Source organism: Sminthopsis crassicaudata, chromosome 2 (genome assembly GCF_048593235.1).
Source record: "Sminthopsis crassicaudata isolate SCR6 chromosome 2, ASM4859323v1, whole genome shotgun sequence".
Classification (NCBI taxonomy): Eukaryota; Metazoa; Chordata; class Mammalia; order Dasyuromorphia; family Dasyuridae; genus Sminthopsis; species Sminthopsis crassicaudata.
The window spans coordinates 389354229-389368985 of record NC_133618.1 but is presented as its reverse complement, the minus strand read 5'-3'; the positions used below and the strand labels follow the sequence as shown (position 1 = coordinate 389368985).

The 14757-nt window shown below is 36.2% G+C and overlaps 1 protein-coding gene across 12 annotated transcripts in view; it reads right to left on the bottom strand.

Moving 5' to 3' along the window:
* Positions 1–14757, bottom strand: part of LOC141556808 (protocadherin alpha-C2) — a 182175-nt gene that overhangs the window by 23565 nt on the left and 143853 nt on the right. For 11 of the 12 annotated variants that reach the window (XM_074291599.1, XM_074291595.1, XM_074291605.1 and 8 more), the window contains exons 2-3: positions 12672–12730; positions 9396–9484 (exon numbers count right to left, since the gene is read on the bottom strand). In XM_074291599.1, the coding sequence (XP_074147700.1) occupies positions 9396–9484; positions 12672–12730 (148 nt within the window). Of the gene's footprint in view, positions 1–9395; positions 9485–9531; positions 11709–12671; positions 12731–14757 lie in introns of those variants that run through there. The other variant, XM_074291606.1, reaches the window with a different exon arrangement.

Sequence of the window (14757 nt, the reverse complement as noted above, 5' to 3'; positions counted from 1 at the left end):
TAGCCTTACAAAAAAATCTTCTTAGGAGATTGGATGCAAAGGATGGGGAGAAGATATGAAATAATAGCTCAAGAATATGGCAGGATACTATAAAGAATCAAATAAAGGATTGTTTGGGTTTTTGTTTTTTAGCAATGTGGAAGACAATATTTGTAAGAACAAAATAGGAGCCAGTGGGTATGGATAAACTGATAATTAGAGAGACAGATCAAGGGGTCAAGATTCCAGATGGGATAGAAATAACACAAGTTGGTTAGCTGTGGGAACTCCTACACTGACCTTTTCTCTAGAGATTAAAATAAAAGAAGAGAGAATAGAGATGATTAAAAAAAAGAGGGTTTTTAAGGTATAGAGTCATAGGGAAAGAAGGAGCTCACCACTGATGGACTATATTTTTTTAATAAAGAAGAAGGCAAAGTGATTTATTTATTAAGAAGAAGGACATAGGGGATGTTTAAAAAGAGGAAAATATGATAACGTGAATCAAGGAAGAATTTACATGAAACATTGGAGGACTAATTGAGATTAGATAATTAAATTTGTAGTGAATCCACTTATTTCACAGTTGTGTGACTTTCTTCAGGAATGATGAGTAGCATCTAAGTAGGAATAAGCAAGAAAGATGGTTGGGGCAATCCTTGAAATCTGGTTTGGCTAAACATGCCTGATGATTCAATAATTGGGCTGGGTATTTAAATGTTGCTGGTGAATTAGCTACTCCTAAAATTAAGAATACAAAAAGAGGAAAGTTAAGACAAAGTAGAAGTGAACTACAGGGTTAAAAATAAGAAAGGAAAAAAGTTAAGACAAAGCAAGAATGATGGACTGAGAGAACAGGGAAGGGTGAGAAGAGTGAGAGAATTGAAGTGCACAGTGAAAGTAAAAAATAGAATACTGGAGAGCACTGGGTCTCAAGTCAATGGGGATAATTACAACACCCACCTCCCAGAATTGTTGAATATCAAACGAATCAGTATTTGTAAAGTGCTCAGCACAGTGCCAGGTAAGCAGTAGGTGATTAATATGTGCTTATTTCCTCATAAATCTACATATCTACATCTACATATTTTATGGAATATAATATCTCATAAATCTACATAACTACATCTATATTTTATATACGATATAATATGTTTAAGAAGATAGGAGAGGGAATTTTTCCTACAGAAAACATTAACTCTTAAACATGGAGAAAAAAGGATCAGGAACTGGGAATTTGGCTGATTTATACTTCCTATAGTCTATAATCAATGGATTCTCATTCTAAGAGAGTTTATGTCTCATGAGATATCAGTAGCTGACAAAGAAATAAGGTAGTGATTAGCTCTCCAGAGACTGGGCTGAAGTTAGGATCCAAACTCATCCCAGAATCTAATTCAAAAATAGCAGAGGATGAAGCAGACATGCCCAAGAAATTCCCTCTAGTATCAGCTCCTGTTCTCTGAGTCTTCAGGAATATCAGCCCCACCACTTGCCCTTCTGTCTCTAGTTCCATTTACTAAGATTTAACTTCTGAGATAATTTTGAGTCCCCTTGAGAGCAGGTGAGCTCCTTTTTCCTAGAGTCTACAAGCCAAGGCCTGAGATGACTTTGAATCCCCTTCAAAAACATGACCTCTCATACTATAAATTCATGGTACAATGGCCTCAGCTGGACTTTAAATAATTCTTCTATTTTGTTTATTTGTTTACTACACCCTTTCTTTAAGTTACTGTTTCAGAATTCTTCTCTCTTCTCTCACTTCAAATCACACTTCCCTTCTCTTCCTTTTTCTTAACCACAAAAGGAGGTATTTTACTCCTAAAGCTAATCCCTTAATCTATGAAGTTGATCTCATGCTCCACCCCCTCAAAGACCTTACTCAAGAAGCCACATTCTTTCTCATAACTCTATTATCCAGGCATTTCAGTTATGTCCAACTCTTTATGAACATATTTAGAATTTTATTTTTTTAAATATTGGAATGGTTTGCCATTTCCTTCTCCAGTTTAATTTACAGATGAGAAAACTAAAATAACAGGACTAAGTCACTTGCCCCGCTAGTAAATGTTTTGGGTCACATTTGAACTCAGATTTCAGACCTACCACTCTAATCACTGTGCCACTTGGCTGCCCTCCATACCTCTCCTATGTCTCTTTCAACACTGACTCCTTCCCGTATGACCATGGATACGTTTCAATATTTTTAATTCTCCCAGAATTTTCCCTTGACTCTTCAGTATCATTCATCAATTTTCTCCACTTCACTGATAACTTCCTGAATAAACTGACTACATCCAATATCTCGACATTCTCACAACTCTCCTTAAATGAATGTACATACATACAATGAAATCATACACCTACCAGTCTACTGAAACTACTTAAAAGTCATCAAACATCTTTACCAAATCTAATGGCCTTGCTTCAATCTTTGTTCTTCTCAAACTCTGCACTCTAACACTATTGCTCATTTCCTCCTGCTAGAGACACCATATTGTCCTCGTTCTTCTATCTCTCTAACCATATTTTCTCTGCACAGTATTCTCTGCTGACATTTCATTCTCTTCTTAATCCCTTAATGCAAGTATTCTTCAAGAATCTGCCCTAGGCATTTCCCCTCCTCACTTTTTTAAAAGAGATTTGTACAGAATCTCATTCACTACTTAGGATTCAATATTACCATCAAATTTCAGCCTAAGCCTCTCATTCAATTTCCACACCGTGATTGCATCCTGGGCATTTTGACCTAGAAAAAGGGTCAGCAACTATGGCCTGTGGGCCAAATTCAGCTGAGTAGCTGTTTTTGTGTGGTACACAAGTTAAGAAACGTTTTTATGTTTTATGTACAAACAAAAACAGACATGTAATTTGGCCTATTGGCAGTATACCCCTGAGCTAGCTGCCTTCCCAACACTTCAAAACTAAACATGTCTCACAGAGAGACAAAGTTTTCATTCTTACTTCACACTTTCTCTCTTTAATATCTGGGATCATTCACCTTCCCCCCCCCCAAGTTCATAACCTTAGATTTACTTTTTATTTTTCTTTTTAAATATCCAATCAGTTGCAAAATTCTGTTGATTCTACTTCTATAATAACCCTACCATCCTTTCCTCTCTGTTCCTGTTGCAAACACTTTCCAAAAGAGGTCCTCATTTATACAACTGAATTACTGCAAAAGCTGCCTGAAAAAATTTTCCCACCATCACTCTCCTCCCTTTCTAATACATCCTTCAAAGTAATCCTTCATCTCTAAAGAGTTAGTGATGTCACTTGCCTGGTGAAGAATCTTCAATGCCTTCTTACTACCTAATCAGTAAAGTAGAAACTTTGTTTGACATTCAAATTCCTCCATAATCTGGTCAAATTCACCTTTTCAGCCTTGCTTCACAGCATTTCTTTTCTTATACTGCACAATCTAGTCAAATAATCATTCTCTACTTTTCCTTTCCAGATCTTCTCCCGTCCCTCAGACCACGATTTCATGCTTTATGACTTTGCTCATGTCAGTCCCCATGCTTGGAATTTCTTCCTTCTCCCATTTTTGTCTGTTGAATTTCTACCCTTTAAAGATGTACAAAAATGCCTTTCCCCCTTATATTCTTAGTCAATAAGTATACTTCCTTCTCACTAAATTTTATAAACTTTTTTTTATCCTTTTTTTTTTTTTTTTTTGATGAGGCAAATGGGGTTAAAGTGACTTGTCCTGGGTCACACAGCTAATAAGTGTTAAGTATCCGAGGTGGGATTTGAACTCAAGTCCTCCTGACTCAAAAGCCAATACTCTATCCACTTCCCCATCTAGCTATCCCTACAAACTGCTATTGTAGTTATCATATAATTGTATTATTTGAGTTTTATATATTAGTATTCTATTCCCATATGAGGCTGTGAACATCATGAAAGAAGAGACATTTCTTATCTAAATGTTGTATCCATACCTCTTCTTCTCGGTATCTAGCATAGGTTTCTGCACACATTTTTTAGTTGTTGAGGCATTTCAGTTGTGTCTGACCCTTCATGACCTCAGTTGGGATTTTCTTGTCAAAGATACTAGAGTGATTTACCATTTCCTTCTCCATCTCATTTTACAGATAAAGAAACTGAGGCAAACCAGGTTAAATTACTTGTTCAGGATTAAACAACTGGTAAATGTCTAAGACAAAATTTGAATTTAAGAAAATGAATCTTTCCACTATGCCACCTAGATGTCCCCTGACATCTTAACAAATGATTATTGTTGCTGTTATTTTTTTTTTTCAAAAGTAAGCTAAGCTTCATTTATTAGGTTGTGGAGGCTAGGCTGAGTAAATGAACTTTGTAACTTCCATATAGGACCTCATTTATTATAGAATGAAGAGGCAAGTAAGTACTTTTCTATGAAACAGACTATCCCTTCAGTAGAAGCTTACAGAAACTTAGAATCCAGGACACAAGAAAAAACCCAAATCCCATAAGCAACCTAAAATGGGTTTGATTTTATTTTGTTTTGTTTCTCTCCTCTGTCATTACCAGGTTAATCTTCAGATATGAGACTGAGGAGGTACTAAACAATGCAAATAAAAAAATTGATTTTGCAAGACCTTATGAACAATGAAGCGGATGATCTACAACAATCCCTTTTCATGGAATATTTAGAAGCTCAAGTCATCCTAAACTTGTCTCCACAGATATAGCTCTGTCAGGATTCCTAAGTTACAGTCAAATCACAGAACCTATCAGGAAATCAAGACTCAAAATCTACCTCACCTCACACAGAGGCAAATAAATGATAAGTGAAAAGAAAGCTAACTAGCATGTAAAGTTATTATTATTATTATTATTATTATTATAGATTTTAAAGGAATCTTTATTTCAAGCCTGTTCAGATGAGACCCACACCAATGACTAAAAAATAAAATTAAAAATTCAGCAAATTTTGGACAAAGGATGAACTTCTATTCCTTCTATTCTAAATAAATTGTCACTAGTGATCTAGAATGGTTTCATCTAAAGGGAGCCTTCAACTGAACACCATGGGATATTCTACCATATATCCTACATTTATCATGAAGGACCTTAAACAAGTCACTTAAGCAATTTGGGCCTGTTTCCTCATCTGCAAAGTGAAGGGCTATGCCTTCCAAAGTACCTTTCAGTTCTTATATCTATGATTGTGCATTTCTGCAGCATGTCTAGGTTACATTATCCTTTCACTGCTCAGTCCAATGGGTTCCTGGGGACTAACCCTATAGACTATATATAATTTATCTAAAAAAGATATCATATATTCTTGTTTTTCCCATGGACACACTGAAAAATGCTCAAGGCTTCCCAGTCTTTCTTCCCAAGGAGCTGCTTTTAAGGAAGATAATCCACATTATCTATACATAATCCATGTTTACTATTTGAAACAATTCAAATGCAAAAAAAACCAAAACAAAACCAAAAAACAAAAAACCACCTACGAAATATAATCAGAGAAAGTAGAAGCTTCCTTCACCCCAGAGACTGAGCCCATTCTTTCTCAGAAGACTTTTTATAACCTTTAAGATTTGCCTGGAGGTACTCAACAACAAGGCTTTTCTTAAACCCGATTTAGGAAACTCAAAGGCAATTGGAATTTATATCATTGACTCTTTGAAGCTACATTCCTCCTTCCCCACTCCAAGCAAAAATCAGATCTTGTTTAACTACATTCTATTGCAATCAATATTTGGCTAATTTTTTTACTCTCCCTGATCCCCTCTAGAGAAACCTGGGTCCAAATCTGTTGAGCCAGATGCCCAGCTGGAGACAGGAGCCAGAAACCCAGGATTTGCTTATTTAATGCCTGACTTGTTCATTCTCTGAAAACATCACCTCATGATGTCCCAATTGATCCCTCCAGAGTGAAGCACTCACAGCTAAGGCTTTTGTGGACTGTGAAATTAAATGAGCAGTTTAGTGACAAAGCAAACAGAATTAATCAATGGAGGAAAAACAACATCAGGAAACATGTGGCTATATGATTGCATCCAAAGGATGCTCAGTGTCTCTTCTGCCACAGCTGTTACACATATTAGAGATAACTGCACTAATGAGTTACTCTAGGCAAGGCATGAGAAAGGGTATTGGGGCTCAGACACCTGGAAAGATATGTTAGAAGCAAACTTCAATGAATTCCAATTTCATCCCAGCTTGCTAAGCCAGACAAAGGGTCTGAAAAAATACCTAAATCCATTTGAGTCAGGAAACAGTATTTTGTATTTACCCAGACTAATTTTCAGAAAACATTTAATATATCCTTCTAGTGCCACTGCCTAGTAGACACAGATGGACATAAAGAAAGTTTCTGAAGCTATTTGGCTGAGTATCTATTCTGAGATAGCCATACATGTATAAAGGATGTACCTAAATCAGAAAATAAGTAAGTTACTGTCTGTCATTAAGACACAGAGAGAGATTACTTCCTATCTAGGTTCTCTCCCTTCCCCCCCCCAAAAAAAGTTTTATTGACCCTTACAAATCTGAAAAAGGGCTTAAGACAAATAAATATTAAAGAATTGTAGTAAGTGCACCCAGATATTGTCTTGAGTCCTCTCTGGTAACAAGATCTCCCTTTATAAGGAGTCTTTAAAGTACTGCATGATTGCAAGAGTCTGTGGCACTTCTTTATGAGGTATGAGATTTCCTCTGATAAGATTAACTCTTTTATCCCTAGTGAATTCCTTGCTTTGTTCTAGTTTGCCCCATTAAGAGTATATTGAAGGTGTTTAGTTGTTTGGGACACAGAATCAGGAAGACTTGAATTCAAATCCAGTCTCAGACCCCTCTTAGCTTTGTGGCCCTGGGAAAGTCTGCCTCATCTTCCTCATCTATAAAATGGGGATAATAACAACACCTATCTCCCAGGGTTACTGTGAGTTTTAAATGAGATAATGATTCCAAAACACTTTGCAAACATTAAAATACTAGCTATTAATTGAACTCAGCTCACTTGTAGACTTGAACTCTTAGACTCAACCTTTAAAACACACTTTGACATACACAGACTCAGTTTCTCAGAAGACAGTCAAGACCTCTCCAAGGTACTATTACTGTAGAAAACCATGTGTGGTACAGGAATTCCCAGACCACTGGAAAAATTCCCAGGCCAAGTTTCTAGGATCTGGCAAGAGAAATCCTAGTCAAGCAAGAGGTGAAGCTAAGGAACAGCAGAGGACAGAGTCACAGTATGGAAATGTAGACATAGGCATTGTCTTTCCCTGGTACTATAAGTCATATGGATCCTGTAAGTCTGGGAAAAGAGAATTATTGTGTATAGACATGAGCACTCAAGAGAAGTATGTATATCCCTAAGAAAAATTTGTTCTCATTAGAGGGGAGGGTTTCTTGACTCTAATTCTGCACTAGAAATCTGTACCAGCATTTCAGAAGGTGGAGGCTCACTATAGAAGGAAGATTCACCTTGACTATTTGTGGACTCAAGTGTTAGTCTTTTACATTTTGTTAGGATGAATAAAGCCTGTGTAGTATTTTCTATTTTACTTACCTGAAATACTTCCTGGAAATGAAAACTTTTTTACTTTGTTGTGGAGAATCAGACATGAGCCAGATTCTTTGTTCTCAGGGAAAACCCTGGGCATAGTTTTGAGTCAGAAAGTGAGTACACTCAGCATGGCTCTCCCCAAATTGAAATCAGTCCATGTAAATACAGAGCTTTGATTCTGGGCTAGTCAAAATTCATTTATTAAGCATCCTCTGTGTTCAAATCACTCCCCAATATGATAGGGATGCAAAGAAAGGCAAAAAACTGATTACTGATCTCAAGGACTTCATGATCTGGGGCATAGTTTACATGATCAATTGTAGGTCTAGTATATCTTTATTATGAATATATATTAATCTGCCTTAAGTTTGTCCTCTTTTTATTCTTGTATAGTCAATTGTTAGGGAAATAAAAAGGGAAAGCAACCTTTCAGAGGTAATCTTGCAAGGCTTTGTTAGGGTTCCAAGTTTGGTTCCTTAAGAAGACTGATCTATAATACTTCTCCAAGAACAACCAAGGAAAATCTTGACATGAGATGAATTTGACACTTGCTCGTAATTAAAAATTTAGAATTTTAAAGACAGAGCTACCATTTTTTTCTTTCTTAGTCTTCCACTGCTCTCCTCCTCACCCTCTACCCCCCAACTCTTTGGGAGTCACATACTTCTTTCATTTGGCTTATCTATTCTAACATGAATGTTTGTGTTAGCTGATTTGTCAATGAATAACTTTTCATTTTTCCTCTTGCCATCTGGCAGTATTGTCACTCTAATGAATTGCCCTGGGTTGTGCTTTTTTATTTTTCAAATGTGACTTTTAGTTGAATTGTGCAGTATTCATAAATGGGGAATGCAGGCTGATGCAATTATAATCAACAAAAGCTTCAAAGCTGCCAGAGGAGATGGTGACTTGGCTATGTCTCTCACTTTCATAGCCTGATAGTATTTCGAAAAGTACTTGTTTATTTTTGGAAAGAATATTTCATATGCACACTTACATCATCTTGATAATTTTTAATGTTCGAATTTTTCCTTTCCTCCAATTCTTTGCATTTGAAATAGCAAAGTATTTATTTCCAGACTTCTTGCAGAAATCTTTTCTTGAAAATAATTTTCAGGATAGAAAGAAAGTCTGGCATAGGAGGATGACTATTTTAAACTAAACTTAGAATTTTGGTTCCATCATTTCTCCTTGACCACCCTCAGTGCTGCCATTCCTGAGATTATAAATCACTGAAAGGATTTAATTCTCATTCTGTGGATGATTAGCAGTAGGTTAGAGAACAAGCTTGTGAAACCAAGGTCACAGAACCTGTCCCTGATAAAGGCTAATTAACTTTCCTCTATTCAGTGATCCCCAGTTTGTCCCTCTAATTCTCTTCAATCATCCTGAAAATAAAGTGATGTCATTGCTCTAACAGAAAGCATGGGGGACACATTATTGCAACTCATTTCTTCAATGAGACAATTTGAACCCCACAGTAGACTGAACCCTAAGTATGTAGGCTAGATTACTATGCATAACAGTTAGGACCACAGAGTTGATCCCAAAAGAAGACTAATGGAAGACTAAAAAAACCAGTCCTTAGCAGTAATACTAGGAAAAATGGTCTCCATAGAGCTACATATCCATTTTTGTATCATTGACCCCTTTAGCACTCTAGTAAAGCTTATGAACCCCTTCTCAGGATAAAGTTTTTAAATGCATAAAATAAAATCACATAGGATTACAAAGAAACTAACGAAATATAGTTCTAAAAAAATTTTTAAAACAAAATCATGGACCTCAGGTTAAGAAACCTTGCTGTAGAAAAAAGAGCTACAATCACGTTCCTTCCTCTCCCAAAATAGAATCATCTCCACACTCCCCACAACCCAAGAAAGGAGAAAAACCAGCAGCTCACCAGGTGTTGCACTGGACACAGTTGGCCATTGCTGATCAGGGCCTCCTGGCCCTGCCCGCAAAATGCCGGCTTCTTCCAGGTGCACAGAGCTGAGGAAATATATAACACATACAATATTTAGATAACTCTCAAGATCCTTCTCTACATATAGAAAGCATTGGGGAAGCATTAGGTTCTTCTCATGCTCATGCTAAAGCAATTGTCATGCAACTATTCTGCATGGAATGCAGAATCAGGACTGATTTATCTACTTTTATAGCATCTTTGCCAGAGTTTCATTTGATAAAAACATTATCTTTACAGAAATTTCATTAATGCCATATGACACATTTATCCTGTTAAAAAGAAAATACTAAACCTGGCCATGGTAGAACATACCTATAATTATAGCTACTGGGAGGCTGAGACTGGTGGATCTATTGAGCTCAGGATTTTCAGCCATAGTGGGTTTTATCAATGTCCACACTAAGTTCAATATTAATATGTTAAGTTCCAGATGAGTGGGATGGTACAGCCACCAAATTGCTTAGAAACAATTACTAGTTTTCCCTTTTCTATCCCATTAGAGTAGTATCTCTTCAAGAATGACAAGAGGTCTCTAGTGGCCCATATTTTATTTAGCAGCCCTGTGTCTAGTTAGAGAATGGTAATCTTAAACTTGTCCTATTATAAATCATCCTGAAAAATTATGCTAAGGTAATATTTGGCCAATGACAATTTTTTAATGTAAAATCTTTTTATTATATTTTTTATATACAAGAAGCACAGAAAAGGAGATGTTATATGATATTGTTAGTTTCTATTATGTGCAGTTTATTAAGCACATATTACATTTAATATATTAGCCAAACCCGTTTTGAATATCTTTGATCCTTTTGGAATTACCTCCTGTTCTCTTCTGTGAATTTTTAAAAGATTTCATTGATGTTTTTCCTCTTTTTGTGTGTTTGTACTACCCACATATAGAAACCCTCCCTATTGTAAAATTTTAGCTCATTAAAACAAATCAATATATCAGCTGTAGCTGAAAATGCATGTCTTATTCTTATAAAAGAGAGAACATCACCTCTCTTCAAGGATAACTTTCCAGAAAGGAATCCATACAAGTTTTTTTTCAAAACAGAAGACCCAAGTAAGGAGGTACCCATCTGAAAATAACCCAATTTAGAAATCACTATTCCAATACATATTCTATATATTATTCAATAAAGAATCAACAGGAATTCTGAAAATATGCTTCATTGAAATTTCATTTCACTCTTTATAATACACATCAGTATGCTATCTAAAATTTGATTCAGATTACATTTAGCTTTATGGCTTAAGAGAAGGAAAGAAAAGGAATGAGGTTTCAGCATTTTTATATAAATTCAGGATTCATTATTTCTCTTATATTTTGTGCCCCTCCAGTCAAAACTATTGATCTCCTTGCTTCCCATGCTATGGAAATGGGAAAATTCCATGGGAGACTATGGATCTTTCTTACCTTACTACCCTAAAATCTAGGTGCAGAAAGAAAACCTTTCTTCATATATATATCAGCCTATGAAAAACTGGAGAGAAGTCTCTCTGTGCCCCAGTACTCTAGAGTCCACAGCAGAGTTTCTAGTTATCTCTTCATTTTAGAGTAGGAATGCTTTCCAGCTTTCTGTCTGACACTGTCCTCATCTATCTGAAGTGTGACCCTAATTGGCTCTGTGGTCAGAAAAGAAAAGCACAAATTCCAGATTGCTTTTGGCCAAGGATTAGGCTCACAACAGACTTGAGTTCATTTGAGTCTAAGAACATTTAATTTTTTAAACATACATTTGCATTAATTTGGCATTATTACACTATGCAGAATGATTAACATTAGTTTTTACTTCAAAGGAAATTCATCTTGGTTGATAAAAAACTAAGTGAGGAAGCATTTTAGGACATATGTTGACAAATGTGAGTGTGTGCATTTTAGGGACTTGTACAGACTCTAGAGAACAAAGGACTCTTTAAAGATGATGTCTTTTTCTAACCAGTGATGATTGATTTCTTAGCCTTATGGTTTTCTTCCTTCGGGCTTCTAAAGTACTTTCAATTTAATGAATTTTTAACTTGTTCCCATTGCCCTGATAGTAGGTCTGCTCTGAAAATTAAATTAATTAATTACTGCCAAGAAGACAAAGGAGTACGAACAAAATGATGTTTAATTTAGGTCCTAAAGAGGTGTTCCTGTTCTAGGATAATGTTTGATCCGTATGGATTTGGGACTCCAAACACTCTATGATGGCTCTTGACTCAATCCAGTCACAAAGTATTCCTTCCTTCTGTTGAGCAATTCTGGAGAGATAGAAAATATATGGAAATTCCCATTTTATTTATTTATTTTTCCTGTTTAGCAATAACAATGGCTACAGGAATTTATAAGAATAATGAAGTCAATAATTAAATTATCTGCCAAATAATGGTCCATGTGTGATGAAAATAAAGGGTGAATAACATCATTGTATTCACCACCTAATGTTCCTATGGCTAAGAACTTCAGGAGCAATTACAATTTGGGAAGATGAAGGAACAAGAAGAGATCACAATTGAGAAAGGGGAGAGGGTGTAGAAAGTATTATTCTTTAGGAGCTGAAACTGACTTATTTCTATGCTAGGGAATCCACTATAGATTTGTCTCAGGATTAATTGAAGGTTGGAACACCCAGATCCTAAAAGTCAGAAGCCCATGGAATCATTTTCTAAAGCTTGCTCAAAATCTATACCTTTAGGTAATCTACTTGAAGGAATTCTTTTAAGAGAAAGGGATACTTTGAGATACTACAATGTGCTTTCTCATGATCTGGCTCTTGGCAAGAATGCAGCCCTGACCTTAAAGTGATAGTTCAATATGGGAAGGGATGAATATATTTGCATTTTTCTGTCAAGACAACTGAGATGGCCCAGGCCATGCAGAGATATTTTTTAATTGGGCAGGAAAGAGTTAGAGTTGTTGTTTGTCCTTCATTCTTTAAGAGGATCATGACACCATTGGGGAGTGTGGGGAATGTAATGCTATGACAGAGTAAATTGGATTTAAGTGATGGATGATTGTGCAAGATCCCCTGTCCCCTTTTCCCCTCCAGAGCCATATGGATCCAGTGGTCAGATATAGATCAGTTCAACTAGAGATGGCCCTGCAGACAGTGGGAGACTTTGACCTTTTTTAAGCTAACATCTTCAATAGGTCTCAGCTTGACTGAGGTCACACTCATTTAATGATTAAAGATTTCAACCAAAGGTGGGAGGGAAAGTACATACCTGTGCATTCCAGCTCTCAGAGAGGCAGAGTAACGCCAGTCGGGATTGGGTTGTTTTGGCTGCAAAAAACAGAAAAGGAATGTTTCTGTTATTTTGGTAAAAAAGCACAAAGCTGAGCTTTGTGTAATTTTCTGCAGAACACTTTCTAGCATCTTATGTAGAAAAATTCTTGGAGGTTACCTGTTGAATAATTTCATTTGCATCTATAAAACTAAGTCATTTTCTAAATCAGGAGCTGACCCTTTTCTACTTGAGAAATTTTTCCTAACCTTGGAATAGAGATATATAAAATAGGTATATAAATCAAACCCTTACTGATAATAAATATTAATTTCATGACCCCACATTCAGTTATAAGACCCCCTATGAGGTCACAATCCACAGTTTAAGAAAATGGGATCTAAACAACACTTTGAGAATAAACTTAAGCTGGTGCCTTGTTAATCAAAGGTCAAAGCCAAATGAAGCTCTGAGGACAATGCATGGGTGAGAATCTCCACTTGAGCATGAATAGAAGCGTTCATTATTATAAAAAAGTATGGTCACCTGTCAAAATACTCCTCTCCCTCTATGAAAACATATATACACCAGCTCTCCACAAGGTACAATGGAAACAGGGGGCAGCAAGTGCTCTGTGGTCTGGCTGGACTGCAGAACACTGCAATCCACCATTAAACCTTGCAGACTGCAGCAGGTTTCACAGAGAGTAGATGTGCTCAGTCATAGCATTAGCATCTGGTACAACCTCAGCTGCTGATTAAAAAATGGTATCAATAAGAATGAAACATAAACCATTAATGACCGACCAGAGAGCTTTGCCTTGCTCTGCTTGATAATCCTTTCTATAGAAGAATATTTGCTCGATTCTATTTTCTCTCACTTCTTCACTACGTTACTACTCTCTAAACTGCATTTTCACCTTACAAAGAAAGGAAACAATTTCCAAAGGAGACTAAGATATAACAAAAAGTAGCTTAATTCTAGAATAAGCCCCTCTTACTAATAAAGGGCTTGTGTTGGGCAATGTCATCTCCATAAACATGAAATTCTAAGTAGAAGAGGTAAGACTACAATTTGGTTATATAAGGGTTTAATCTTAAGAATCACAGACTGATTAGAAGCAGTTCACAAAAGACTGGGAGAAGCTCAGCCTTTTATCACTATCCTGATACTGTGCCAGAGACAAACCAGAAAAACAGGCTGACAATGAAGCTATGGGAAAAAAAGATAAATGTGTTATATTCAGATGTAACTATCACTGACCTTGAAATCTGGCACCTTCCTTTTCTATCACTTATCATAATTAGTAAGCACAAAACTGTCATACACTATGACATTAACAAAAATACTTCATTTTTCTAGAGTTCCTTAAATTTAAGAGACTCCCAATATTTTATCAACATTTATCTGTATAATTTCCAAGGGAGGATAAAATGATTCTAATCTCTATGTAGAAAATGGAAAATCCAGGACATCAGAAATTCAGCTAAGTTGCCAACTCAAGATAGAGATACTATAACTCTGGGCTCTTCCTACCCAAGGTCCTCCAATGTCATCTGTCCTCCCAGGCAACTGATTCTCAAAATATTACAATCTGCAAATGGTCTCATCTTTACCATGTGAATTTTTGAAATATGACAATTAAAATTTTCATGTGCTTTATGATTTGAGTACAGTGAAGAACAAATAAAGAATCCTACATTTCCTAGTAGTGCTCTCCCTGACAGCAAAGGATAAAATGTTTGTAAAGCATTTTAAAAATCTGAACGTGTGACCAAAATATCTCTTATTAATCATTATCATCTTCATCTCACTCCTCCCCATCAGCAGTACTTGTGTTAGCTTGTCAGCTGTGGGAGCCTTCCTTCCAAAAAGATTCTGACATCTGCTAAGTAAATGCTGCCAATTTCTCCAAGATTGGGAGCCACATTTGTAATGGAAATTGCTATAACTTGTTTGTTGGGTTGGACACATTGACCCCATTTTGCTGAAGAACTTAATTTTAGCAAAACTGTTTATATCAAACCTGCTTGAAGACTCAGCCTATCCTCAAACTGTACTTACTCAATGACCCATATTCTATGAT